The sequence below is a fragment of the Polychytrium aggregatum genome, assembly GCF_025602895.1.
Source record: "Polychytrium aggregatum strain JEL109 chromosome Unknown BJ171scaffold_4, whole genome shotgun sequence".
In the NCBI taxonomy this organism is placed as follows: domain Eukaryota; kingdom Fungi; phylum Chytridiomycota; class Chytridiomycetes; order Polychytriales; genus Polychytrium; species Polychytrium aggregatum.
The window spans coordinates 109,681-132,272 of NW_026516206.1; the positions used below are offsets into that span (position 1 = coordinate 109,681).

At 58.6% G+C, this 22,592-nt stretch overlaps 11 protein-coding genes across 11 annotated transcripts; 6 read left to right on the plus strand and 5 right to left on the minus strand.

Moving 5' to 3' along the window:
* Positions 1 to 194: 194 nt before the first annotated feature.
* Positions 195 to 1,779, plus strand: BJ171DRAFT_488906 (Cupredoxin). The gene is made up of 2 exons (XM_053109420.1): positions 195 to 1,338; positions 1,374 to 1,779. Exons 1-2 carry the CDS (start codon positions 229 to 231, stop codon positions 1,536 to 1,538), a joined length of 1,275 nt encoding a protein of 424 aa, XP_052970520.1. The 5' UTR covers positions 195 to 228; the 3' UTR covers positions 1,539 to 1,779.
* On the minus strand, positions 1,764 to 4,165 carry BJ171DRAFT_488907 (uncharacterized protein). The gene is made up of 3 exons (XM_053109421.1): positions 3,369 to 4,165; positions 2,412 to 3,192; positions 1,764 to 2,215 (listed from the first exon to the last, which is right to left on the minus strand). Exons 1-3 carry the CDS (start codon positions 3,716 to 3,718, stop codon positions 2,204 to 2,206), a joined length of 1,143 nt encoding a protein of 380 aa, XP_052970521.1. The 5' UTR covers positions 3,719 to 4,165; the 3' UTR covers positions 1,764 to 2,203.
* Positions 4,166 to 5,987, plus strand: BJ171DRAFT_488909 (uncharacterized protein). The gene is made up of 3 exons (XM_053109422.1): positions 4,166 to 4,675; positions 4,826 to 5,087; positions 5,300 to 5,987. The coding sequence occupies exons 1-3, from the start codon at positions 4,449 to 4,451 to the stop codon at positions 5,642 to 5,644; spliced, it is 834 nt and encodes a 277-aa protein (XP_052970522.1). The 5' UTR covers positions 4,166 to 4,448; the 3' UTR covers positions 5,645 to 5,987.
* A 143-nt stretch (positions 5,988 to 6,130) lies between these two features.
* BJ171DRAFT_488910 (galactose-binding domain-like protein) lies at positions 6,131 to 7,771 on the minus strand. Its single transcript, XM_053109423.1, has 6 exons — positions 7,271 to 7,771; positions 6,959 to 7,002; positions 6,811 to 6,879; positions 6,629 to 6,739; positions 6,396 to 6,504; positions 6,131 to 6,314 (listed from the first exon to the last, which is right to left on the minus strand). The coding sequence occupies exons 1-6, from the start codon at positions 7,490 to 7,492 to the stop codon at positions 6,213 to 6,215; spliced, it is 657 nt and encodes a 218-aa protein (XP_052970523.1). The 5' UTR covers positions 7,493 to 7,771; the 3' UTR covers positions 6,131 to 6,212.
* Positions 7,772 to 7,956: 185 nt separating this feature from the next.
* Positions 7,957 to 9,376, plus strand: BJ171DRAFT_488911 (ribosomal protein S24). Its single transcript, XM_053109424.1, has 5 exons — positions 7,957 to 7,994; positions 8,550 to 8,705; positions 8,820 to 8,987; positions 9,088 to 9,157; positions 9,254 to 9,376. Exons 1-4 carry the CDS (start codon positions 7,992 to 7,994, stop codon positions 9,154 to 9,156), a joined length of 396 nt encoding a protein of 131 aa, XP_052970524.1. The 5' UTR covers positions 7,957 to 7,991; the 3' UTR covers position 9,157; positions 9,254 to 9,376.
* A 136-nt stretch (positions 9,377 to 9,512) lies between these two features.
* BJ171DRAFT_488913 (GTP cyclohydrolase N terminal-domain-containing protein) lies at positions 9,513 to 12,139 on the minus strand. Its single transcript, XM_053109425.1, has 7 exons — positions 12,123 to 12,139; positions 11,750 to 11,989; positions 10,963 to 11,647; positions 10,447 to 10,634; positions 10,056 to 10,354; positions 9,720 to 9,889; positions 9,513 to 9,618 (listed from the first exon to the last, which is right to left on the minus strand). The coding sequence occupies exons 2-7, from the start codon at positions 11,925 to 11,927 to the stop codon at positions 9,600 to 9,602; spliced, it is 1,539 nt and encodes a 512-aa protein (XP_052970525.1). The 5' UTR covers positions 11,928 to 11,989; positions 12,123 to 12,139; the 3' UTR covers positions 9,513 to 9,599.
* A 505-nt stretch (positions 12,140 to 12,644) lies between these two features.
* Positions 12,645 to 14,375, plus strand: BJ171DRAFT_454928 (uracil phosphoribosyltransferase-domain-containing protein). The gene is made up of 6 exons (XM_053108262.1): positions 12,645 to 12,756; positions 12,906 to 13,114; positions 13,294 to 13,387; positions 13,503 to 13,561; positions 13,752 to 14,044; positions 14,213 to 14,375. Exons 2-6 carry the CDS (start codon positions 12,935 to 12,937, stop codon positions 14,235 to 14,237), a joined length of 651 nt encoding a protein of 216 aa, XP_052970526.1. The 5' UTR covers positions 12,645 to 12,756; positions 12,906 to 12,934; the 3' UTR covers positions 14,238 to 14,375.
* Positions 14,376 to 14,446: 71 nt separating this feature from the next.
* Positions 14,447 to 16,529, minus strand: BJ171DRAFT_437964 (major facilitator superfamily domain-containing protein). The gene is made up of 2 exons (XM_053107989.1): positions 15,023 to 16,529; positions 14,447 to 14,868 (listed from the first exon to the last, which is right to left on the minus strand). The coding sequence occupies exons 1-2, from the start codon at positions 16,370 to 16,372 to the stop codon at positions 14,779 to 14,781; spliced, it is 1,440 nt and encodes a 479-aa protein (XP_052970527.1). The 5' UTR covers positions 16,373 to 16,529; the 3' UTR covers positions 14,447 to 14,778.
* A 443-nt stretch (positions 16,530 to 16,972) lies between these two features.
* BJ171DRAFT_207629 (uncharacterized protein) lies at positions 16,973 to 19,097 on the plus strand. The gene is made up of 6 exons (XM_053106328.1): positions 16,973 to 17,431; positions 17,735 to 17,820; positions 17,991 to 18,062; positions 18,249 to 18,368; positions 18,508 to 18,681; positions 18,809 to 19,097. Exons 1-6 carry the CDS (start codon positions 17,032 to 17,034, stop codon positions 19,061 to 19,063), a joined length of 1,107 nt encoding a protein of 368 aa, XP_052970528.1. The 5' UTR covers positions 16,973 to 17,031; the 3' UTR covers positions 19,064 to 19,097.
* Positions 19,098 to 20,099: 1,002 nt separating this feature from the next.
* BJ171DRAFT_595608 (uncharacterized protein) lies at positions 20,100 to 21,598 on the minus strand. The gene is made up of 3 exons (XM_053114613.1): positions 20,912 to 21,598; positions 20,792 to 20,816; positions 20,100 to 20,519 (listed from the first exon to the last, which is right to left on the minus strand). The coding sequence occupies exons 1-3, from the start codon at positions 21,413 to 21,415 to the stop codon at positions 20,197 to 20,199; spliced, it is 852 nt and encodes a 283-aa protein (XP_052970529.1). The 5' UTR covers positions 21,416 to 21,598; the 3' UTR covers positions 20,100 to 20,196.
* Positions 21,578 to 22,318, plus strand: BJ171DRAFT_488925 (uncharacterized protein). The gene is made up of 2 exons (XM_053109426.1): positions 21,578 to 21,865; positions 21,910 to 22,318. The coding sequence occupies exons 1-2, from the start codon at positions 21,618 to 21,620 to the stop codon at positions 22,283 to 22,285; spliced, it is 624 nt and encodes a 207-aa protein (XP_052970530.1). The 5' UTR covers positions 21,578 to 21,617; the 3' UTR covers positions 22,286 to 22,318.
* The last annotated feature ends 274 nt before the right edge of the window (positions 22,319 to 22,592 follow it).

Genomic DNA, 22,592 nt, shown 5'->3' on the forward strand with positions numbered 1-22,592 from the left:
GAGTGGATCACCGTCGTCGTTCGGAACCTGATTCCCTCCGAGAACATCGTCGTGCACTTCCACGGCATCCTGCAGCAGGGCACTCCCTTCTACGACGGCGGCGGCACATTCACCCAAAACCTGATTGCGCCCGGCGAGGCGTATCGCTACCGACTGTTCATGGACCGCCCGGGAACCTTCTACTATCATGCCCATCATGGGTTCCAAGACACGAGCCTGTATGGTCCCATGATCATCGAGGACCCCACCGACCCGGCCGAGATTGGATACGACGACGAGCGCATCCTCATGATCGGCGACTGGTGGCAAAAGCCTCATTCCCAGCTCGAAAACGAAACGCTGTCATCCGTGGGCTTTGACTGGAAGGGCGACTCCATTCTGACCAATGGGAAGGGCCTCTTCCAAGGAGCCTGTAGCTCGCCTGGGCACTCACTCGAAGTTGTCACCGTCGACCGCAATCGTCGCTATCGCTTCCGGATCATCAACACTGGCACTCTGCATCAGCTCGCCTTCCGCATCGCCCAGCACCGCATGCATATTGTCGAGGTCGAGGGCCAACTCGTCGAGCCGCTGGAAGTCGACTACCTCGAGTTGTCGCCGGGCCAGCGCTACTCGGTCCTTGTGACAACCGACCAGTCCCCAGGGGACTATTGGATGAACTCTGTTCCACGATATCTCCCGATGGACAATGTCACAGGCCCGTCGATCCTGCGGTATGTCGGCGGCGTGGAGACCTTGGAGGCCTTTGATCTTCCAGTCGCCAGCTCACTGCCGTCCTTCCCGCTCGAGAAGAACAACTGGGTCACGGCGCAGTTGACAAGCAAGTTCTCTGCTCGTCGGCCCATGCCATCTCAGCCAGATCTCACCCTGGTTTTTGAAATCGGCTCGTCAATCAACAACGTTTCATTTGCCCCACCTGCACCGGGCGAGCTGCCCCTGCTGGAATATGCCTACCAGAGACGTCTCCCAGCGAACCAAGCGTCACGATGGATCGATCTGGGCAACAACACCGTTGTCGATATTGTTCTTCAAGCCATCGTCAATGACGTGGGCATCTGCGACTCGCACCCCTGGCATATGCACGGTCATGGCTTCTGGGAGCTTGGCAGCGGCAGCGGCAAGTTTGAAGACGGCCTGGCCGAGACACCTGCAGCTCCAGTATTCCGGGACACCTCCGTCCTATACGCATATGTCGATCCCGAAGAGCAGGGCCGCCTGGTCGAGGGAACGCCATGCGGATGGCGCCACATTCGGATGCTGACCAACAACCCCGGACTTTGGGCACTCCACTGCCATATGACCGTCCATGTCATGAAGGGACTTGCTGTTGCCTTTGGAGTCGATCTGGAGCACTTGCCGCCGAAGCCAGCAAGCATGCTGGCGGACTGATTCGCAGCGTGGGGAGCGGCTTATCAGCCGGAACATTCGGCTGCTGCAACCATACCACACATGAACAGAGCGCTGTCACTGACAGACAAGGCCGCATATCGGTATCTCGAATTCTGCGGACCTATCTGCTGCATCATCCCACGAGCTGAAGCAGTCAACTACCTGTGCGATCGTATTCTCTCTGCGGTCGCCCTCGGCCACAAGACTGATGCTGCTGCTCAAATGCAAACGCCGCAACCATCCGCTTTCATCCCGTCAAAAGCAGCGGGCCAAGGTCACAGCCCGAGAAACCCCTCTATCGCATCGGCATCCTCAGAGCTCACTGAAACATGTCCAAAACCCGCGCCTCGGGACGGCCAAATAGATACTTTGATGACCTTTGTATTTTCCTTGGCAGCGTCTGCCTTTCACCTCAACTGATTATGCCCGCAATACAATAATGCCGGTGCAAGAGACCCAGACCAAACTGCTGCAGACTACCTGCCAACTGTTCGCTCGATGATGTTGCGGGCTCCTGAAATCACCACGATGGTGCCCGCAAAGCTGACGATGCCACTGTAGATCCACACGAGCCGGTCGCTGATCTGATAGAGCGCAAAGGGGCCGAGGTATTCGACCGAGGCGACACCAAGGATATGCAACAACGGAGGAGAGCACGACGAAACCAGTAACATCGTGATGATGGCCGACGACGATGGAATGCTCGATGAGGACTTGCTCTCGATACCCAGGGAGAGCCGAATCATGGGGACCAGCTTCGAGATTCCCACGATGGCGGCACCGAGGACAAAGACCATCGAGACTATCCGGGCGGTCAGAGTGGCCGCTGGCAGGAGGCGGACGATATCGGGGTGATGGGTCAAGGTGTAGATTAGCTCTTGCTCCTCGTCAGGCAAACTGGAGAGGACAAAGTCCGACAGGGATTCGTATGCGCCCAACAACATGGTGGAGCTTGCCGGCACTTCGGCTGCCGCGTGCCATAGATCCATGAGAGCTCGGTACAGATCCGGATCGGCACCGACCTTGGAGAGAAACTGAAGCTGAATCCACGCCATGGTCACCAGAAAGGCGAACCAGACAATCAGCAACAGCACCGTGGCCACGGCTAGTCGCCAGTACGGCGAAAGATGCCCGAGCTCCTGGCCGATCTGCTGCCGCTCAGATTCCAGCCGCTCGATATGTCGCCACGATTGAACAATCTCACGCCGAAGCAGCCGGGTGGGTCGAGAGTACATGGTGAACTTGGGCTGAGCGGCCATTGCAGAAGCTATGGTGGTGGTGGTGGTGGTGGTGCTTTTGTGCCGTTGCGAACTACCCCCAGCAAGCGCAGATAAAGCCTGGGACGGCGTTCGCTGGGGGTTGTCGAGGGTCTCAAGCTTGCTCGAGAGGTCGTGCAGTCGGTTCTCAAGCGATGCCTTGGCAAAGTCCAGCTCAAGCAGCCGCTCGGCCATACGGCTGTTATGATCCAGAGGCAGCAGCAGATCCAACGGCTTTGTGAGAATGGCCAGCATGCCGATGGGGAGGGCAGCCAGGGCGAGCAAGAGACCCAGAGTCGAAACCACCGAGTTCAACAGTAGGCTTAGAGGTACGTCGGTGCTCTTGAAGTATGACGACTGGACAAACGTGAAGGTGCTTTGGCCGAGATAGATGAATCCGTAGAGGAATATCCAGAAGATGAAAAGGAGGAGGGATGTTTCTCGGAAGCGATGCGACCAGGGTCCGAATGATTCGTTGAAGAAGTAGGCGAAGGGACAGAAGAAGTAGATGGAGAGTTGGATACTCCACAAGCTGTAGCTCCACAGACTAATGGTGATGGTGATGGTGATGGTGATGGTGATGGTGATGGTGATGGTGATGGTGATGGTGATGGTGATGGTGATGGTGATGGTTCAATGCAGCCATCCAAAGAGGCTTGGGTTAGAGTCAGCTGTGGGAACTGGGCTCATCCATTGACAGAAAGAGAGTCGTCCATCTCTCACCTGGAAACAAGATCCCAATCGAGCCATGCCAGATCCAAGGGATACATGCCCGGCTGCTCGCTCTGCGCAAGGGTGAATCGATAGAGCTCTGTGGCAGGCAGCAGGACGAAGCAACTTGATGACGACGCAAAGGCAACCGAGGAGACCAGCAGCGTGACGGAGGAATCGACCGACACAGCCAGGATCTGTGAGTTGAAGAGCTGCGAGAGCTCGATCTGCGACAGTAGATTCAGCTTGAGCGAAGAGTAGTTGACCAGGATGATCACCGAGAGGGCATAGAGCACCGAGCCCAACAGGAAGGCCACGATGTTGGTTCTGACGGAGACGTAGAATGGGTCCTCGTCGGCCATGGCGATCCGGATGGCGGCAGGAAGCAGAAGATGCGGAGCCGTTGACGAGGGACTCTTGCAGATCGTTTGCCTCGGAGCAGGCCGTGCCGGGGGGGGGAGGCCGCTGGAGCAGCGTGGGGTTGGCGGCTGATGGCCGCCGGACATGATGTCCGCCCCCGACGCGCCGATGCGAGCCCAAGAACCGACGACCGGCCGACATGGGCAACCAATATCGCAGCCGATATCGCAGCCCATTCTCACGGCGCATCCCGGGCAGCTCCATCGGCAACCAGCAGCAACCCACGGCGCCGCGGTGCGGTCGCAGACGACAGGGCCTCGCTGCTGATATGCACTGGATATGCGCTGGATGTGCGCTGGATATGCGCTGGATGTATGAACACCGCCGATGTGGCGGTGCACGTCCTGCCGGCGTTGCGATCGGGCTTTTCTTGGCCCTTTGGTCCTGTCTGCTCGCCTTCGACCCGATCCCACCCTTTCCCTCGCCATCGACCGTCCTCCGCTCGCTGTTCGTCGGGCCCGTCGATTCAGCACCGTCGTCGGTATCCCTGGTCTCCGTTTGCCCAGCTTCTTCCGCCTGGTGTCGTCTCCGCTGCTCGATCCCACCCAACGCAGCGACCATCGTCCCCGCTGCCCCAGCGACGTCAGCCCAAGCGTTCTCTTCTGCAGCCAGCCAACCAGCCAACCAGCCAACCAGCCAGCCAACCAACCAGCCAACCAGCCAACCAACACCATGGCAGACTCGCAGAGCACCATCCATATCGAAACCGACTCGTCCCGGGACCCTGGCCGCTCAAAGGGCTCCTCTCGCTTCTCGTTCTTTTGCTCCAAGGAGTGGATTGTCATATGGATCCTCGCCTCGATATCGCTGCTGACCTTTACCCTGCTGGTCGTATTCAAGGACAAGGTTCTTCCGCCTCTGATGCAGTTTTGCAACTCTTTAAGGGATATGGGCGTCGGGTAAGCAGCGTTCATGCACTTGCCTTGGATTTCCCGGCAAAGCCCCAGTCGGCTTCGTTGTCGTCGGCAGCGACCAAAGTGCTTTCGCTCCTCGGCAATCTGCTGGGTCTGGGCAGCGGCCTAATCCTTTCCTTCTCTCATCATCCGCAGCGGTGCTTGCATCTTGATGCTGCTCATGTTCCTGGCCTGCTTCCCCCCTATGGTTGGATATACCACACTTTTGTACATGTCGGGCTTCACATACGGATTTGCCCTGGGCATTGTCCCAGCACTCATCGGCCCGCTGCTCGGGCAGCTGGCATGCTTTGCCGTTGCCCGGAAATGGCTGGGCAAGTACTATGGCGAGCAGGTGCTGGTGCACTTTCCAAATCTGCAAGCCATCGAGGATGCTCTCGAGTCCGGCGGTCTCTATGTAAGTCGCTGGGTTCATTCTCGGCATCACCCAGTTCGTCCAACAGGATCCGCCACCGCTCGATCCATCTGGGCAGCCCTGGAGCCATGCTTGCATGATACTGCAAACTCGATCCTTGTCGACTCGTTGGGTGTGCCGGGGTCGACCCGCTGAATGTGTTTTGTCGAACGATGCTAATTCACATCCCCGTCCTGACCAACACCTCATCGCAGCTTGCCGTCATGATCCGCCTGGCCCCGTATCCGAACGGGATAGTCTCGGTGATCTGCGCCGCCACCACAATGCCATTCAACCGGTATGCGGTCGCATCCTCCATCGCCATCTTCAAAAACATCCTGTATGTCTACATCGGCTCGTCCATTCGCAACCTAGCCGAGGCAACCTCGCCAACACCTGCCCACATCGCTGCGGTTGCTGTCGGGTTTGTGATTGGTATTGGTGTCTTTGTCTATATGACCTGGAAGTTCCGAACGATTGTCGCCCAGCGGCGGGCACTCAACGCAAACAACGACTCGAGCGAGCTGCTGGTTTCGCACGGCGATGGAAGCTATGCTTAGGCGGCGACAGAGCCCTCGTATAGACTCCAAGACGAGGATGGTCGTTTGTGAGACCGATGGGACGACAATTGCGTTTGTCCAGGCAAATACACATGTGCCATCCACCGATCTTCATGTCGGTGCAGCCGAGAATGCGGTCGCGGTGCGCAAGTCGACTATCGCTCATGGAAATTGACCTGGTGTATTGGCGACCATGCTATCGAAGCAAGCGAGATGCTCCTCCGATCCATCTCGGGGAGCCTGTGTGCGTGGCTGGGTCGCTACTGGATAGTCTTGGAGGCGAACTGATCGGCCTTGGTTTTATGGTCAATCCAATAAAAAATGGGACACCCGTGTTTTTGACCATTCATCGAATATTTTGTTACCCAATGTTATCGCGCGCTGGCCATGACCATTCGCCAGACAGTGTGGAATCGCGACGTCAATGCGGCGCGCAACATGATCACAGTGTGCAGGTCGATTGTGGAGACCGGAGAGCGACGTGAGGTCTTCACTCGGAGGCTGCCAAAGTGATTTGATTGTATTACTTATGGCTTTGCTTGACGCAAGCACATCACATACTACATGTTCATGGAAGCAGCTGTGTTGTCACGTTTGTTTCTGAATAAAGTGTATGGTCCGCCGGGTTCGCTGCCAACTCGTAGATGGTGATGATGGGGTCTTTGTTGACCTGTGCGATAACAGTGTTGATGAATGTGTTATCGATCGAGCCGCACTGCATTGCTGGTGCTGAGTCGCTCTCGAGGCTCACCTCGGTCCATTCGCCCTTGAAGCCAATGTATGTGATGGTGGTGGTGTCGGCCCCAAAGTTGCTTGGGAAATACAAGGCCAGGCTGCGAACATTCGAGAACTTTGCCATCCTGCGGGCCGAGACGATCAAGTGTGCGCATCAGCTTTGCAGCATCAGTCATGCAGCATCGACCGCGCCGCATCAGTCATGTCGCATCAGCTGCATTGCATCCCAGCCCGGCTTCCTCAACCGACCTTGTTGGATATTCGGGCAGATCTTGACCAGGATCCTCGACCAGCTCCCATTCCTGGTCAGGCTTGGTGCTGTCCGCCGAATCAAAGTCAATGTCCTCTCGGTTGATGAACCTACGGATCGCACTCCAAGGATTAGCCGCATGTCCGGCCTCGCTGCTTCGACGTCGAGCTCGGGCGCTTACGCTTTCATGACAGATGGTCCAGGGCTGCCCAGGACAGCGATGGACTTGAGCTTGACGCTCCCGGTGAACCTGCATCAGTTGGAGAGTCAGAGGCCAGAGCGTGCATCGTGTCTCTCTCGGGGATGAAATGCAAGCGAGGGATGCGTACGGGATAATAAATATAAGCTGTTCGTCGGCATCGCTGGTAACGGCCTGGGAATCAAGCAGAGTGCTGTTGTCAGTATCAGGGGCTCGACGAGCAAGCAAACGGGAAGGGCGTTCGTTGCTGGCGCTGTCCTCGGCATCGTTTCTGCAACTCATCACCGATATTGGCTGCGTGGTAGATGCCCATGTATGTCGGAGGAGGGCTCATGCGCGCTTGGGTATGCTCGTAAATGCGGGGCAGATACTCGCAGATGCCTCGGCCCTTCAGGATTGTCTCAGAGATCCTGCACCAGCATCACTGCAGCAGGGAGCGCACCTTGGATGTGTCGAAGCGGTCGATCCAGTGCTTAAAGACGGCTTTTCCGGCGCCATCGACGGACTCGTTCAGACATCGGACATGCTCAATGTCGATCTTGTTGAAGAGCGATGACTCAAGTCCCCTGTCGGGGCCGTCATGATCGTGCTCATGGTCGTGGTGATGGTGGTGATCGTCATCGTGGTGGTGGTGTCCGGCGTCCTCTTCGCGGCAGTGGGACATGATCAACTAGCAGTGACGTCGAGCGATTGCGATGGTGAAGGTGGTAGATGCAAGGCAAGGCTGCCTCCGAAACAGAGCGGCGCTGATGGAAGCCAAAGCGCGAGGCAGGCTCGCCGCATCTCCAAACGGGACCATATCCAAACCGACATCCATGTACAAACCGATATCCCGATTCCAGCGAGCGTGCGCTAGTGAGCAGGTCGTCACCGCTGCCGCATTGTCGCTCTGCGACAGCGCCTGTCGATGTGGGGTGTCGCTGTGTGCTTGCGAGCCCCCTCCCTGGCCGAACCAGCATCGCCCATGAGCCCCCCGTGCCCGTGTGTGGCCAGCCTTACCGCAGCCAGCCGCGCTCTGGCTGCGTGGGGCTTAGATGACACGTGACCGGCGCCGCTGCACCACGGCTCGCGGGCGCGGTCGATATGGGCTGCGGGCATTCTGTCTGTTTTTGGGTCCCTCCTTTTCGACGTTATATCTTACTCAAGGGAAACGTTCATCCAAAATGGTACAGACCGCTGTGCAGCCCCGCCCTCGTGTGTCGCCCTCCGAGGCTAGATGCAAGCCGGGACGTGCGGATGGATAGATGGATGGATGGATGGATGGATGGATGGATGGATGGGATGGATAGATGGACAGCTGGATGGATGGATGAACACCTCGACAAACGGAACACGGAATGGATGCCGGATGGAGCGCTTGCGACCGACGACAGAATCCCGAATCCCGAAGCAACCGACTCGGATCCACCTGCCCCCGATGCAACAGTGGTCGCCAGTCGCCGTGTCGAAGCTGGCTCTGTCTGGATGGCCGCTGCGATCCTTCCTTCGATCCGCCAAGCCCTCCATCACAGCGCTCGACCCACCCATCAACCCTGCTGTACCAGCGTCACGGAGGAGGCCATGACAGCGGCTCGCGACAATCGGCGTGGCATTGTGCTCTAGACGAGCACGAAGGACTGGAAACCCCGCGGGATCGGCCGATCCAACCGAGTCCGGCACCAACACCGATGCGGCCGGACGCCTGACTGATCCGTGTGGTCTGCCTCCTCCCTCTCTTTCAGGCTGACGCTATCACCATTCGCACCCGCAAGTTCCTCAACAACCCTCTCCTTCAGCGCAAGCAAACCGTCGTTGACGTCCTCCACCCCGGACGTGCTGGTATCAGCCACAAGGAACTCCGCGATAAGCTCGCCAAGCTCTACAAGTCCGATGTCGAAGTGAGTGTGTGGCCCCCAGGCCGATGGCCGCACGCACCGGGCGGATGTGTGCGAGGCGAGTCCTCGCTGTCTTTTCGGCCGATCCGCTGACTCACCGTGCGTCTCTCTCGACAGAACGTCTTCGTCTTCGGTTTCCGCACCCAGTTCGGTGGTGGCAAGACCACTGGCTTCGCCCTGATCTACGACTCCCTCGATGCTGCCAAGAAGTTCGAGCCCAAGTACCGACTTGTCCGCCACGGTCTTGCCGAGAACAAGAAGGCTTCTCGCAAGCAGCGCAAGGAGGTGAGCGATCGATCGATCGGCGATGCATTGCTGGATCGGCTGTGCGGCTCTGTGGGACTCGTGTGTGCAGCTGCTGAGTCTCTCTGTTTGTGGGTTATAGAAGCGCAACCGTATGAAGAAGGTCCGCGGTACCAAGAAGGTCAAGGCTGGCGCTGCTGCCAAGAAATAAGGTGCGTGCTGCCACACTTGTCAGGCAGAGCTGCGATCGATGGGATGGGTCTGCAACCCTCGGGCACTCTGCTAATCTGTCTCTGTTTCCTCTGCAGCACCCTACCATACGGTCATGTAGATTCTCTGGAAGCCTGCCCCTCGCGCTTTCCAATCGGATGCTGGTGGAGATCCGGCTCATGTTTCCACCAAAAGATAATAACACGAATTTATCTTGTGTATTCTCAACGCCCCTCGACAATATCCCCGCGAGCCCCAGCTGGGTCTCGTCTCTCTCGAGCAAACCGATGGACGGTGTGGAAGCGAGCGAGCGTGCGTGCGAGAGAGAGCTCATTTATTTCAGTTGGCTCGGGCAGCGCCTGGGGTCTGCCGCTGTGATGGAACACTTCCCCCAAGTGCCCCGTGATGGATAGTTCTGACTCAGTTGTGCCAGTGCCGCGAGCACTAGTGCTGGATGTCCTCCCTGTGAATCGGAGCCACGGAACTGTGAGTCAAAGCCCGGATAGTGGATCGCTGCAGCCGCCGACCGATCAGCAATGTCGGAACAGGAGCGGCACCCCGTACCAGTTCCGGCCCTTTGTGTCTTCCAGGTCGGTCGCGACCGTCGTCTTGGAAAAGTAGCCAGCGGCGATCTTGGCGTTGATTTCGACTTGCGAGTCCGGAGGGAGCATGCCCTCGGGGATGGGCACTCGCTCGAGGATCGGAATGCCCGAGTCGACGATCGCATCGTATTTCTGTCGCCGGACCAGTTCATCCCGTCAGCACCGCCATTAGTATGGTCATGAGCACCGCCATCGGCAGCCAATCGACTGGCAGTGCTCGAGCGGCTCTTGCATGCGGCCACCGCCGAGTCAGGCACAGAGCAGCACACCGGATCGTGTATGGCACCTCCCCTCATACCATGTTGCTCATGCTGATCATCTTGTCGATCTTCTGGATGCCCAACCAGTGCAGGACGTCCGGCATTGTCGCCTGGAATCGCATGTCCTTGACGCCCGCGATGTTTTCGGTGCGTTGGAAGTACGCCGCAGCGGTGTCGCCGCCCTCGGCCCGCTTCCTGGCGTTGTAGACCAGGTACTTGGTGACCTCGCCGAGGGCTCGGCCCTCCTTGCGAAAGTACACAATCAGGCCGACGCCGCCCTCCTGGGCCGTGCGGACACACTCCTCGATACCGTAAATCAGATAAGGACGGCATGTGCCTGTGCAAGGCGGGAAGGATCGCTTTGGCAGTGAGAACGCAAGGCGGCCCAGCAAGACAACCGAATTGCTCGCAAGCATGGCGGCAACCTACAGATATCCGAGCCAAAGACATCGCTGCCGTTGCATTCGTCATGCACACGGAGCGTGAGCTTTCGCGAGGGATCGGCCAGGAAGTCCGGGTTGCCAAAGATGTAGATCGAGAGATTGCCGATGGGTGGCAGGAACACCTTGAGATCAGGGCGGGTGACCAGCTCTGGGTACATGCCGCCAGTGTCTTCGCTGGAGACATCCCAGGCGACATGGCCAGTCGAGTACGGAATGGCATAACAGAGCAGTGATGAGTTTCCTGGTCTTGGTCTTTCAAATAGTCCGTGGCTGCCAAAGCACTCTTATGGCGACTCGAATCGTTCGTCGAGACAGTGTCTCAAAAGCAGCCAGCCATCCAGACCGCTCAAGCGGGCCTCAATTCTATGCGGCTCGGCCTACCCGGAGTGGTTCACGGCACGGGCATATCCCGTCGCAGTTTCACCGGCCCAGCACGAACATCAGATATCTGATCCCGGTCGATCGTTACCAGATACTCCCGCGCATATCCGAGAGTACTTACAACAAAGCGCGCCGGAGCGTCGTCTCATCGACCTTGAATCGATCGGCGATCCCAGGGAGGTACCAGACAGGCTCCACGGCGCCCTTGACGACGGCAAGATCACCGTCCAGTCCAAGAACAACGGTTCCGTCCACCTTCAGACTGCCCTGCTGGACAAGATACTGGATTTCGGAGACACGCATGTGTGCCTTGGTGATGGCTATGGTCGGGCGGACATCCACGCCGGCGTCATGGTGCTTCTTGAAGATCTGCGAGATCATGGCGCCCCACGGGTCCAGCGATACAATCTTCATGGGGTCGTTCCAGGAAGGGAAGGGCCCGATCTGGACGACGGGGTAGGTGTTGTGGAGGTTGGGCTTGTGGTGGGGCTCGAGCTCGCGGATGGCGATGGCGAGGGCCCGGTAGACCGAATACGAACCGCCATGTGCGCCGATGGCATTACGGAGCTTGAGGGACTCTGGGATTCGGGAGCAGACGATCGGCCCACGCACCTCGGGCTCGCTCGCGCCCCAGATCAGCGGGATGGGATTGACGCCGACCTGGCCGGGGTAAGTGGTGAGCACGATACGGTGGTTGTAGAGGAGCAATGATGGGTTGGCCAGAGCTGGTCTGTCGGCAGGCAGAGCGACCCCTTTCTTGACTGATTCGTCGGTCGCTTTGGATTTGTCGGCGTCAATCGCCTCATCTGCCCAGGAGCGATACCCGTGAGTGGCTATGTAGTGCTCTCATGATGCAGAGGCGCAAGATCAGAGCAGTGCAGGCCCACCGCCGATGCACCCACACTTACTGCTCGAATAGATGGTGTAGAAGCCATCGCTCGAGTGAGAGAGGGCGCGGGCAGGCAGGGAACATTCCTTGCAGTGGCTGTCGATCTTATCGGCGAGGTTGCGGTAGTCGGCCCGAAGGCTTTCGATGGCCTGCAAGAGGCAGGGCAGAAGATTGGGGTCCTGGGAACCGGCAGTCATGGCTGGACTGGACTGGACTGGACTGGACTGGACTGGACTGGGCTGGACTGGGCTGGGCTGGGCTAGCGATGGAGTTGGGAGGAACGGGATCAATGGAGGAGCAGGATAAAGATGGCCACGACGGGGAGTTGTCGCTTTGGCATGCGATGGAGTGCACGGCTGGACAACCAAGCTGCAGAACCGATGTGAACATACGAGATTCCGAGGGCGGGTTGAGGCCAGGAGCAACAGGGCGGCACACAAGCGGGACGAGGTGGAGCAACTGGCTCGGCCTTTTGAGGGCTGAGAGAGGGTTACTGCGGAGACTAGTTGGGAGGGCACTCACCGTCGATTGATCGACTGGTTTGAGGGAGATGAAAAGGGAGACCGGCGAGGGGCTTGGGAATGCGGGCCGGACAGACATGCGGGCAGGGAGTTGGCGCCAGCACCAGTAACGCGCGGGAAAGCTGTCGGAGACCACTCCGCTTGCTGGGATGGCAACATCAGAGAGAGGGATTGCGGATTCGATTGATGTCGGTCTGGCAACGACCTGCGAGATTGTGCATCGAGCCGCAGCTGAAGTGAATCGATCGCAGCCGAAGTGAGTTGATCGCAGAAACGGCTTGAGTAGGATTGCCACGGGACTGAGGAGCACGGCGGGACATGGGCTGGGGGTCTGTGTCGATGGGAGGGTCAAATCGCCCGGCAGGAACTGGGCGGGAATCTGGGCTCGACTGTCCCTGTCCCTGGTGGACCAGAGGCCAAGGCGGGGAGGCCGAGCCGAATGACCCTGCAGCTGACCATCGGAGCATGAGCATGGACCGTTGGCTGTCGGGGTAAGGCTGTCGGGGTAAGCCGCTGGGATACTCGATCGTCTTCACACCAGCTTGATCGTCTTCACACTAGCTTGATCGTCTTCACACTAGCTTGATCTTCCTCACGCCAGCTTGTCCGCTTCCATCTATTTGGCCTTCCTCACGTCGCCTTGTCTGTTCACAGCATCACCATCGCTCTCCGTATCGACACCTATGGATTCTTCGCTCTCCGCCAAGGTGGCCCTGGTCAACCACCCAGTGTTTCTGCACAAGCTCTCGCTCATCCGCAAGGCCGAGACAGACACAGCCCAGTTCAGGCAGCTCATCCACGAAGCCGGGCTGTTGCTTGCGATGCAAGCCACCTCCGATCTCGACTTGATCAGGACTACCCAGGTAAGCGCAAGTCTGGGCGACGGCTCGGCCTGGCGCCTGTTGCAATCTTTGCATCGATTGACAGGAAGACGGCCAAAGCCATGGATGTGTCAAGGATTCTCGATCGGCACTTCGTCTTCAGCCCAGTCAACGCCCCTGATCCGTCTCTTGGCCCCGGATGGCTTCTCCTGGGAGTGCAGCAGAGGAGCCCGATCGATTATTACCAGGGTGTTGAGATCAAGGACAACGTAGGACTCTTCCCGATCCTCCGTGCCGGCCTGGGACTAGTCGATGGTAAGGACATTGATTCAGTCGCTCGACTGCAAGAATCGAGGTGAGGCGGGGCACCCTCGCTTGCGACGGCGACGGCGATATTCACGATGGCATATGATCTGCTGGGTATGTCAAGCATTCCGGGTTATGGTTCCCGAGGCGCGAGTTCACCATCTTGGTCTGTATCGAGAAAAGGTGAGCGAAACGGGCTCGCTTGTGTCCATCGATCCTGCGGGATGGATGTGGTTGTGGTGCTGGGTCATGATTTGCAGCAGAGCATTCTGCATCATCACAGCTCGGCGCAGAGCATATCTCGGCCACGAATTCTCACGGCCGTGCTCCGATCGTACATTACCCCCCGTCATTTGCACTCTTCCCGAACCAGTCCACCCTGCTTCCTGTCGAATACTACAACAAGCTGCCGAGCAAGTGCACCACCCAAATCGGCATCGTCCTGGACCCGATCATCGCAACGGCCGGAACAGCCATCGCCGCGATCAACATCCTCAAGGACTGGGGGCTGACCAAGATCAAGTTTGTTGCCGTGCTTGGCAGTCGGCCCGGCATCAGTGCCCTGCAGCAAGCCCACCCTGACATTCAGATCATTGTCGGGGAGATTGACGACGGTCTCAGCGAAGACGGCTACATCATCCCTGGCCTGGGCGACGCCGGCGACCGGTATGGGCTTTGTCGGTGCCTGAGGCTTGCCGCTACTCTGGCGCACTGGATAGCAGCAGCACGCTGGGGGACAGCACATTGTAGAGAGCACGCTGGCTGGGCGGGGAAAGCGTTTTGCGGACGACTGGAGGTGGGAACCGATTGCTGATGCCCCGATGACTGCGATAGGCTCTTCGGGACGGTCCACGAGTAGATCCATGCGGACAGCAACGACAAGAACGCTGGCTGCTCGACATCTGCGTATCTCAACATGCATCGCCCGGACGAGGACGCTGTGTACCGCTTGAGTTTCCTCCCCGGATCGTCAAGGGCCCAGGCAGCTGTGTTCAAGCATCTGAATACACATCCGCTTTGCGCCATCGTCCTCTGCCATTCCGTCGCGCTCTGAAGCAGATATGCGCGTAGATTCGGCTCTGCTGCTTCCAGGGCAAGGCGGGTGTCCTGATACATCATGTTCGGAACCAAACAGGCCTTTTCTCTGGCATCAGGATCCTGAAGCTGTTTCGTTTCGGATACGTGGCATACATTGATGAGGTCGGCTCGCTATATTGGCATAGCATACGCAGCGGGGCAGTGACAGTGCTGCCATTTGATGCAGCGACACCTTCATTCAGAATCCACTCGCTCATACCAGAACTCGCTGGCTGCCCCGAGACCGCCATGTTCTCGGCGACTGCGTTCTAGCTCCTTTGCAAAGAAGTCATGTGCACAGGCAACGGTATCAGGGGTTGTGGTTATTCCGACAGCAGAGACTCGGATTCAGATCGCGGGTCGGTTCTGGTTGAGCCCTCATAGTGGGCAACCCATGCAGGGCCGTTTTGACACTGTGAGAAAGAAGATATCGGGGCAAAGTGTTGGCAAGGCAGGCTTCGCGGAGATTATGTGGATTGCTTGCGAAGCGACGAGAGTATAGGACGAGTAGGACGAGTGGGGCGAATCAAGCGAACGATCAAGCGGCGTTGCCGCATATGCACTCACCATGTAGACGCCGAGCAGCCCCAGCAGCGACAGGAGCAGAAAGATGAGCCCATAGAGTCTTGTGTGGATTCCAAGTTCCCACAGATAACCGGTCAGGGCCGGACTGATGGTCCTTAGACCCGCTGCACAGGTGCTCGCGAATCCGTGGGCAAGTCCCAGGTTGGAGCCCTTGGCGCCCTCGGTGATGAGCATGAATACGGACAGATAGGCCAGGGCCTCGCCGGTGCCAAGACAGGCCATGATGACGGACAGCGTCGGGAAGGACACCAGGCTCGAGAGCGAGGGCAGCCCCACGACCAGCAGAAGCGTCATCATGCCGATCATGCCGATTTGGTAGGTCCGATAGACGCCGACGATGCGGTGCAGTCGCGAAAACAAGAAGAATTGCACAACGAGCTTGGCGGCCGGCAGGATGGACATGAACGAGGCGGCGAGCTTGGGCGAGAGTCCCAGGCCGCCAGTCTTGGGCGAGGCCGAGAAGAAGAGCGACAGCGCCGTTGCATAGGACATGTTGCCAAAGGCGATGATGCAGTAGATTGAGATCGGGAAGAGCAGCCGCGGGGTCAGGAGTGACATGTATGGCGACGGCGACTGGGCGACAAAGACCTTGCCGTCGCGGGGTTCGACTGCAGACATTTTCAAGATGGAGGGTTCACGGGTCGAAGACGACGATGATTTGCGGTTCTGTGGCTCGAACTCATCGGACGCCTTGGACGACTCGGGCTCAGGCTCGGGCTCAGGCTCGGGCTCGGAAGGGACGGGCTTGCGGGTCGGCGCGCCCGAGGGAATCTGGGTCCAGCCAAGGATGCTGACGAGAACCATGCCGACGCCGAGCATGCATGGGTAGTGAATCGGATGGGGATCGTTGGGATCCAACAGGTAGCCACCGATGAGTGGGCCGACGATGCCGGCCACGCCGTAGACGGTGCCGTACATGGCATATCCCCAGGCACGATCGGTCTCGTTGGTGAAGATCTCGCCGAGCATGCCCTTGGCGACTGTGGAGCTGCCGCCAAAGAAGCCGGCCATGAACCGACACATCCAAGCTACCCAGAATGACGAGGTTGTGCCGATAGTGAAGGTGCAGATGCCGCAGACGACGAGGCCGATAATCAGGACGGGCTTGCGGCCGTAGCGGTCCGAGACGCCGCCCCAGACGAGGTTCATGAAGAGCAGCGGGAAGTAGAATGCCGAGCCGAGCAGGCCAACATAGTATCCGATATCGGTGACAGAGTCTTTCATCATGGATCGCACCATGAAGGGATAGAGCGGGATAAGCATGGCTTCGAGAATGGCCTCGGGAACGATAGTGCCAAGCACGCAGAATGTCTGGAGAACCTCTCTGCGCATCGTGGTGCGGCTGGGAAATGGGAGCTGGGAGAAGGGAGATGGGGAGATGGGAGATGGGGAGATAGGAGCACGGACGAACAACAGCAGGGCTGGTGATAGGGACTGAGGGTTGATGGAGCTTAGGCGATGAGGACAAGGATGGTGGAAGAGAGCGACGGGGAAGGAAAGGAGCGATGCAAGACGGATGGACGACGAGGGCGAGAGGACGGGCCAGGGCACGGGACAGCGCCACCGATATCGATGCCGGGAGGGATGGGCTGTGGCGGCTGTGTGTTGTGTGCCGCCATTGTCCCTGTGCCCCGCTGTTCCCACTGTTCCCGCGCCACAGCAGAACAATGGCGAATCACAGATCTGCACAGGACGATACAGCGCACAACCCAACTGCACAAAGCAGCAATCCACACAGTGTGCCGAATGGCCCCGGTGCGACGGCGCCGCGGACAAGCGCGCCGACAGTCGCACACGCACCCGCGACAGCCCCCGCGCCCTCGCGCTCGCATGGCGTCGGGTCCTTTCCTTGTCGGCGTCGCTGGACTTGCCCTCAAAAGACGGCCACTCGCTCTGTCCAGCCGCTCTTCTCCCATCTCATCGCTCGCTGTACCTTTTTTTTTGCCCTCCTCCCCCGCCTCCCATCCATCTGCCAGTTTGCTCGCTGCCCCATGAACCCAAGGCCGCCTCACAAAAAGATCACCAAGGCCGACATCTCGCCGCCGACCCCCATCGCCGTCAACCCGACTGCCTTCCGCGCCCTTGGCAAGACCCGCGACGACCACCCGCAGGTCCTGCCGCAGTCCGCATCCGACACCCAGCTGCATCTGCCGCCCCAGGGCAAGAAGGCGGGCGGCCTGCTGGCCGGCAAGGTCCACGTCTCGGCATCGGTCGTCGGCGGCCCCAACGACCCCAACCTGATCCCGCAGCCCCCACAGACCCTGCAGATGCGCAACTACGAAAGCTTTGTGCAGGCTTGCTCCGTCTTTCGGATCCAGATCGAGGCCATGAGCAAGGCCACCGAGACCTTTGTCCGTGCCCTCGAGGAGATTGCGTCGTTTGTCCAGCCAGGTACTGGTCTGTCTGGGTCGTGTACAGGCCTGCCACCTGTTGTTCCGGCGCTGTGTCGCTCCTGATGCTCGTTGCTCGATGTCGGCGGCGGGTACTCTGCACTATCGCACTGGCAGAGACCCAAACGAGCCCCTGCTGTCAGCCCAGATTGATCCAACGGATCGGCGCTGCCTCCCCCCCCCATGTCGATCGACTGGACAAAGGCTCTGCGGCACCTTGCGGGACAAGCTCCCGATGAACCTGTCTCATCCGCACTCTCGCCACTGACCACCGACCACTGCGCCGCCTCCGCTCCATTATCAGGAACTGTCACGGATGAGTTCCTCCTTGGCGATCTCGAATTCCTTATCGACAGCACCACCCTCATTGCCAACTCGCATCAGATCTGGGTAAGATCTGGATTCAGTCTGGTCTGCGCTCTTCTTCCCTCCCGACTTGCGGCTGACAGCTCGTTGCGGTCGACCCCGGATCTGTCCATCACTCCGTCTCTCGCTCGCCCCTCTCCTCCCGCGTCCTTCTCTCTTCTCCCCTCCACTCTCTCGTTCTCTCTGAACAATAGGCCAACACAATCCAACAGGAAGTCGAGATTCCTCTGCAAGCCGATATCGAGAAACGCAAAGAGTCTGCCAAAGTGAGCCAACGGAGTTGTCGCACCGACCGTCTGCTGTCATTGCGAGGATTGCATGAATGCGCTGCGTGCCCCGAAGGTGGCGAATGCGTTGTGCGTACCCACCCACATGCGCCTCTCCTGACAGCATTATTTTGCTCCGACATCCTGTGGCTGATGTTCCCGATGCAATGGCGCGCATGTTCGCAGAAAATACAAGACGAAAACAAAACCAAGCTCAAGGATCTCATGGAGTCACTCAACCGAGAAACAGACTCGTCGTACAAGCAAGGAAAGAAGAAGCAGCGTGACCTGACAAGCCTACAGAATGTAATGCTGCTGTTTGGCCGCTCTCGCACTCGCAGTCGGAGGAGGAGGATCACTCTGTGCTGTCCAGGGGACACACACCCATCTGGCGCGCTGGCTCTGACAATCACACATGTATGGGTGGCGTATATCCTGTCAAAAGTCCATGAATGTTCGCATGGGTCTCGCCGAGGACATCAAGCAGCTCACAATCCAGAACCAGACCGTCCACGATAAGCTTGCACACGAGGGCATGTCCGTCGTGCTTGCCAAGTGCTCAAACGCCGTGAAAGCCGAGCTGGAAGTGTACGACACCATCAACGAGGGACTGCGAAAGGTATAGCTATGCCATGGGCCGCACGGCTGGACACAATATGCATCCATCCATCCGACTGAGGACAGGCTCGGTGCGTGGCGATTATGGGCCGAGGTTTGACCCCTTGTTGTCGGCGTCGTTCCAACAGCTCGGCGCTTACTCGGAAGGAGAGGCGCCGCTACCCGTTGGTGGTCGTATTCGGCGGCTGTCTCAGTACTCGATACGACATCAAAGTCCAATGGGTGTCTCCAAGGGTCCTCTCGCAATAGGAGCACATCCAAATCACGGCACAGGAAACATCAAAGGGAAGGTCTTGGCAGGTGTACCCGAGGAACCGAATTGGCTCGAGCAAGGCGACTTTGACATCGAGTACATCAAGCAAGCGCTACAACGACTCAACTGAGGATTCGGTCGGTCTCGCCAGCGAACCTGTGACCCCTTCTCTGTGGCTCCCCGTCCCTCCAGAAGAATCACTTCCGCATCGCCACCTTCCTAATACTCGGCTGCCACACGGCTGCCGCTCCACAAGCTGCGGCACTCTGGATCCGACGCTCGCCCTGGCGCATGAGCGTTTGCGCTTCCCCATGACCAAACTCCATATATAGATGCCCTGCCCTGCCCTGCCTCTGCCCTGCCCTGCCTCTGCCCTCACCCCTGCTTCTTTCTGACGCCGCTCGTATTCTGCGGCATACTCGACCCACCGCGCTGCACACAGGTCGGTTCCTTCCCATCCTCCCTTTCTCCTCCTCGTTCGTCTCCTTCCCCGCCCAATATAGACTGTGCAGCAATGGACGCCTCTTCTATTTGCTTCCTCATAAGTCCTTCCTTCCCTCGGTTCATTTTCATTCGATTTTCCTATCTTTCACTTTCCTTTCTTGGTTTTTGTTGCCTGCGGTCGACTTTCATGCTCGGACGAGCGTGGCAAGACCTGGGCTCCCTCAGTGCCCTCTTGAATTCTGCCGACGGCTCTTGGACCGTATTTTGAAGGGGAAACAAACCTGGGCCAGGCTGCCTCCCCCTTTGATCGTTCTCTTTCGCTTCGGTCGCTCCTCCTCCTCCTCCTACAAAATGGCATCCACAATAAAAAAGGTTATTATTTGTCCAAACACCAAGGCCGTCATGCTTTGACTGTGCATGTCTTGGCGAGCTCGACAGCGGCGACTGACGGTGCAACGCGACTGCATCTGGATGAGACTACATCTGGATGAGACGCTGATTCGTAGACATTGACCGCTTATCACAGCTTGCAATCTTGCCTTCTGGGTGCCCTGTTCACTTGTGGAATGACTGCACAAACGTCCGGCTCTGTTCCAGGAGATCGTAATCGGTAATTCCCATCCCCAAGGTAGTCCAAATCTCCTGAGGGTTCACAAAGTGGATCGTCAAGACCAACTCGGACCACATGCACATGCAAATGGAGATCCGCACGGGCCCTTCTTCTTCTTCCAAGCACTCTATATTGAGCTCTGACGATACAGCCAAACACGTCCTTGGGATCGATTAGCGGTGGAGCAGTCGGCGATACTAACCCGCGATTCAGATCAGCACCACATAGCGGGTGTGCCCTCCACCGCGGACCTCCTTGACGTAGCCCAAGTGTCGCAGGCTGGCCAGCAGACTCCGGCCCAACGGATCGAGCCGGAACCCGCACCCCGACCAGTTCTCACGCAGATCCTTCTCGGTCAGGAACACCTTGCCCTTGAGCTCCTCGGTCACCAGCTGTTTGTGCTCCCAGAATCGGTCTCGCTGCTCCTTTGTCATTTGCCCCTGCGGAAGGCGCACCATGGTCTGCTTTTCGATGATGGCCTTATTGAATTCAGTGATGGCATCGTTGAGCTTGTCGCGGGTAAACCGATTCACTGAGGGAATGTCGAGCGAGGAGACGATCGAGGCATGGGATGAGTCAACCGATAGGCGGCACCAGCGATAGTCGAGGAACCGGCACAAAATGGACATCGATGGGCAACAGAATGCAGTGGAAAGTCCCACTCATGACAATATGCGCTGGGTCCTTGGGTGAGCTGCAGCTGAAAGCTGAGTCCATGAGGAGCTTCGCTTAGGGCTGCAGATTGATCCGGTGGTCCGATCTGGCTCCCTGGGCAGCGCAAGAAACTACAACAGCGATACGTACCGACGTATTTCGGTATTCCCTGGAACTGGAGATGAGGAGGATCGATGTGAGTTGGTGCTGATGCCATGATCGACGCTGCGATCTGATGGGCTGCAGGCGCCGTCTGGCGGCTCAGCTCACCTCGGCAACGGTGATCGGCGGTAGCTGCGGCGGGCCCTTGCTGGTTTTTTTCACCGCTTGGGCGGATGATGCTTTGTCCTGGTCGGGTGAAGTGGGTTCGTCCTGGCCAGAGCTGGTTCCAGAGGGACCCATGTGGTCGATGGCAAAACGAAGCTGCGGTGCCGAAGCCATCCTGGGCAGGGTTGACCGGGCCGAGATCGTGGGAGCCGCCGGAGCCGCCGGCAGGTGTCGGGGCATGTTTGCGAGCATGTGTTCCAAAACCAGATTCTGATCGTCAAGCTCCTGGAGCATCCTGAGGCCCTCGGTCTGAAGCAGGCGCTTCTCCTCGGTGAGGAGCACGAAGGTGGCCTCGATGTTCTTCTCGAGCTCGGCCATCAGGAGCGAGAGCTGTGTCTGGGAGCTGCGGATCGAGCCGGTGGGCACCAGGGGCTCGGGTGTCCGCAGCAGCGAGAGCTGCTTGAGCTCGTTGATGCGGGTGCAGAAGGAGTTGAGGAGATCGTCCATGGCCGATGCGGGAGAGGGAGAGGGAGTGAAGCGCGGCGACTGGCCTCGGCCCTCCTGAAGTGTGCACCACACGACAACCCGCCAGAGCAGCTGAGAAGACCGCCCTTGCTCTCGGGATCTGTTGCCCACGGAAGGCGACTGACTGACTGACTGCTGTTTCAGCGGAGCGCACGAAGAGCGAACAGCCGGGCTGCATGGGACCATGTTGAATGCGACACCACCGGGAACGGCTGCGGCGGCCATCACAGTACAGCTACAGCAACAGCACAATGGGGTCGCTCCCAACCAGCGACGCCCGGCCTTGGGGGTCGTCGTCTCGCTTCGTCCGGCCAGCGTCACCCGTCGCGATCCCCGTTGCTGGTCCCGTTGCTGGAGGTGGCGAGAGGACGAACCAATCGTCCGGATGGGCTTGAAAGTACTTTCGGCTGGGAGGCGCTGCACCAATCCGCCGTTGGGGGGGGGCTGCAAGAGTGTCCGGTGGGTGCAAATGTCAGACGGGCTGAGCCAGAGGGTCAGTCGGCCGGTGGGCATTCGGCTGGCCGGAAGGTCGCCCGACCGGAGGCAGCATCCGTCGCAGCAGGCCAGAGAGTCGCCCGCATGCTCGGCGATGGATGCTTGCGGGCCACGCTGCGTGCTGGGAAGCAGACCAGGCTGCTGGTTTGTCGAAGGATCCGAGTCTCCGACGATTTGAAAACGAACCACAGCCAGAAACAAGGGAGGCGATTGCGTCTTGGCGACTGCTCGCCCCACGGCATGCACAGGGCTGCTACGCTGGGCTGCTGCACTGGGGGGCGCTCGCGGACCAGCTGCATCCCGACAAAGAGCGACTGCAGCCTCGATGCCAAGGGCCGAAGCCGACTCGCAGCTTGAATCGCAGTGCTTGCGATTGGATGCTCTACTTAGATGCTCTACTTGTAGTTGGATGCTTTATATGCAGTTGGATGCTTTATATGCAGTTGCAGTCTAATAACCCACTTGCATTCCCAAGCACTCATTCTACATTCCCAAGCACTCGTCCTGCATTCCCAAGCACTCATTCTACATTCCCAAGCACTCCATCCGAGCCACTGCCCCTCTTTCAAATCCACATCCCGAGAACCCATCGCACCATTCCACCGCACCTTTGCTGGCAGGATCATCGCTGCCGCGCGCGGAGGCGTGACTGGCTGCGGCCGCG

What these genes read in the sequence shown, in the direction of transcription:
- BJ171DRAFT_454928 (XM_053108262.1), top strand. Translation starts at nt 12,935, where the DNA reads ATGGATTCTTCGCTCTCCGCCAAGGTGGCCCTGGTCAACCACCCAGTG. An exon ending in ACTTGATCAGGACTACCCAG is followed by an intron (nt 13,115 to 13,293) that starts GTAAGCGCAAGT and finishes CTGGGAGTGCAG; the next exon opens with CAGAGGAGCCCGATCGATTA. An exon ending in TTGGTCTGTATCGAGAAAAG is followed by an intron (nt 13,562 to 13,751) that starts GTGAGCGAAACG and finishes TTCCCGAACCAG; the next exon opens with TCCACCCTGCTTCCTGTCGA.
- BJ171DRAFT_488925 (XM_053109426.1), top strand. Translation starts at nt 21,618, where the DNA reads ATGTTGAATGCGACACCACCGGGAACGGCTGCGGCGGCCATCACAGTA. An exon ending in AGGCGCTGCACCAATCCGCC is followed by an intron (nt 21,866 to 21,909) that starts GTTGGGGGGGGG and finishes TGCAAATGTCAG; the next exon opens with ACGGGCTGAGCCAGAGGGTC.
- BJ171DRAFT_488913 (XM_053109425.1), bottom strand. Translation starts at nt 11,927, where the DNA reads ATGACTGCCGGTTCCCAGGACCCCAATCTTCTGCCCTGCCTCTTGCAG. An exon ending in CTACACCATCTATTCGAGCA is followed by an intron (nt 11,648 to 11,749) that starts GTAAGTGTGGGT and finishes GCTCCTGGGCAG; the next exon opens with ATGAGGCGATTGACGCCGAC. An exon ending in TGTCTTTGGCTCGGATATCT is followed by an intron (nt 10,355 to 10,446) that starts GTAGGTTGCCGC and finishes CGCCTTGCACAG; the next exon opens with GCACATGCCGTCCTTATCTG.
- BJ171DRAFT_437964 (XM_053107989.1), bottom strand. Translation starts at nt 16,372, where the DNA reads ATGCGCAGAGAGGTTCTCCAGACATTCTGCGTGCTTGGCACTATCGTT. An exon ending in GGCTGCTCGGCGTCTACATG is followed by an intron (nt 14,869 to 15,022) that starts GTGAGTGCATAT and finishes TCTTTCTCACAG; the next exon opens with TGTCAAAACGGCCCTGCATG.
- BJ171DRAFT_488906 (XM_053109420.1), top strand. Translation starts at nt 229, where the DNA reads ATGATCATCGAGGACCCCACCGACCCGGCCGAGATTGGATACGACGAC. An exon ending in GACTTGCTGTTGCCTTTGGA is followed by an intron (nt 1,339 to 1,373) that starts GTCGATCTGGAG and finishes GAAGCCAGCAAG; the next exon opens with CATGCTGGCGGACTGATTCG.
- BJ171DRAFT_595608 (XM_053114613.1), bottom strand. Translation starts at nt 21,415, where the DNA reads ATGGACGATCTCCTCAACTCCTTCTGCACCCGCATCAACGAGCTCAAG. An exon ending in CGCCGATCACCGTTGCCGAG is followed by an intron (nt 20,817 to 20,911) that starts GTGAGCTGAGCC and finishes CCTCATCTCCAG; the next exon opens with TTCCAGGGAATACCGAAATA. An exon ending in GGGAATACCGAAATACGTCG is followed by an intron (nt 20,520 to 20,791) that starts GTACGTATCGCT and finishes ACATTCCCTCAG; the next exon opens with TGAATCGGTTTACCCGCGAC.
- BJ171DRAFT_488911 (XM_053109424.1), top strand. An exon ending in TCTACAAGTCCGATGTCGAA is followed by an intron (nt 8,706 to 8,819) that starts GTGAGTGTGTGG and finishes CTCTCTCGACAG; the next exon opens with AACGTCTTCGTCTTCGGTTT. An exon ending in CTCGCAAGCAGCGCAAGGAG is followed by an intron (nt 8,988 to 9,087) that starts GTGAGCGATCGA and finishes TGTGGGTTATAG; the next exon opens with AAGCGCAACCGTATGAAGAA.
- BJ171DRAFT_488910 (XM_053109423.1), bottom strand. Translation starts at nt 7,492, where the DNA reads ATGTCCCACTGCCGCGAAGAGGACGCCGGACACCACCACCACGATGAC. An exon ending in GGACCATCTGTCATGAAAGC is followed by an intron (nt 6,740 to 6,810) that starts GTAAGCGCCCGA and finishes TGCGATCCGTAG; the next exon opens with GTTCATCAACCGAGAGGACA. An exon ending in CTGCCCGAATATCCAACAAG is followed by an intron (nt 6,505 to 6,628) that starts GTCGGTTGAGGA and finishes CTCGGCCCGCAG; the next exon opens with GATGGCAAAGTTCTCGAATG.
- BJ171DRAFT_488907 (XM_053109421.1), bottom strand. Translation starts at nt 3,718, where the DNA reads ATGGCCGACGAGGACCCATTCTACGTCTCCGTCAGAACCAACATCGTG. An exon ending in GATTGGGATCTTGTTTCCAG is followed by an intron (nt 3,193 to 3,368) that starts GTGAGAGATGGA and finishes CATCACCATTAG; the next exon opens with TCTGTGGAGCTACAGCTTGT.
- BJ171DRAFT_488909 (XM_053109422.1), top strand. Translation starts at nt 4,449, where the DNA reads ATGGCAGACTCGCAGAGCACCATCCATATCGAAACCGACTCGTCCCGG. An exon ending in TTAAGGGATATGGGCGTCGG is followed by an intron (nt 4,676 to 4,825) that starts GTAAGCAGCGTT and finishes CATCATCCGCAG; the next exon opens with CGGTGCTTGCATCTTGATGC. An exon ending in TCGAGTCCGGCGGTCTCTAT is followed by an intron (nt 5,088 to 5,299) that starts GTAAGTCGCTGG and finishes ACCTCATCGCAG; the next exon opens with CTTGCCGTCATGATCCGCCT.
- BJ171DRAFT_207629 (XM_053106328.1), top strand. Translation starts at nt 17,032, where the DNA reads ATGAACCCAAGGCCGCCTCACAAAAAGATCACCAAGGCCGACATCTCG. An exon ending in TGCGTCGTTTGTCCAGCCAG is followed by an intron (nt 17,432 to 17,734) that starts GTACTGGTCTGT and finishes CTCCATTATCAG; the next exon opens with GAACTGTCACGGATGAGTTC. An exon ending in AACGCAAAGAGTCTGCCAAA is followed by an intron (nt 18,063 to 18,248) that starts GTGAGCCAACGG and finishes GCATGTTCGCAG; the next exon opens with AAAATACAAGACGAAAACAA.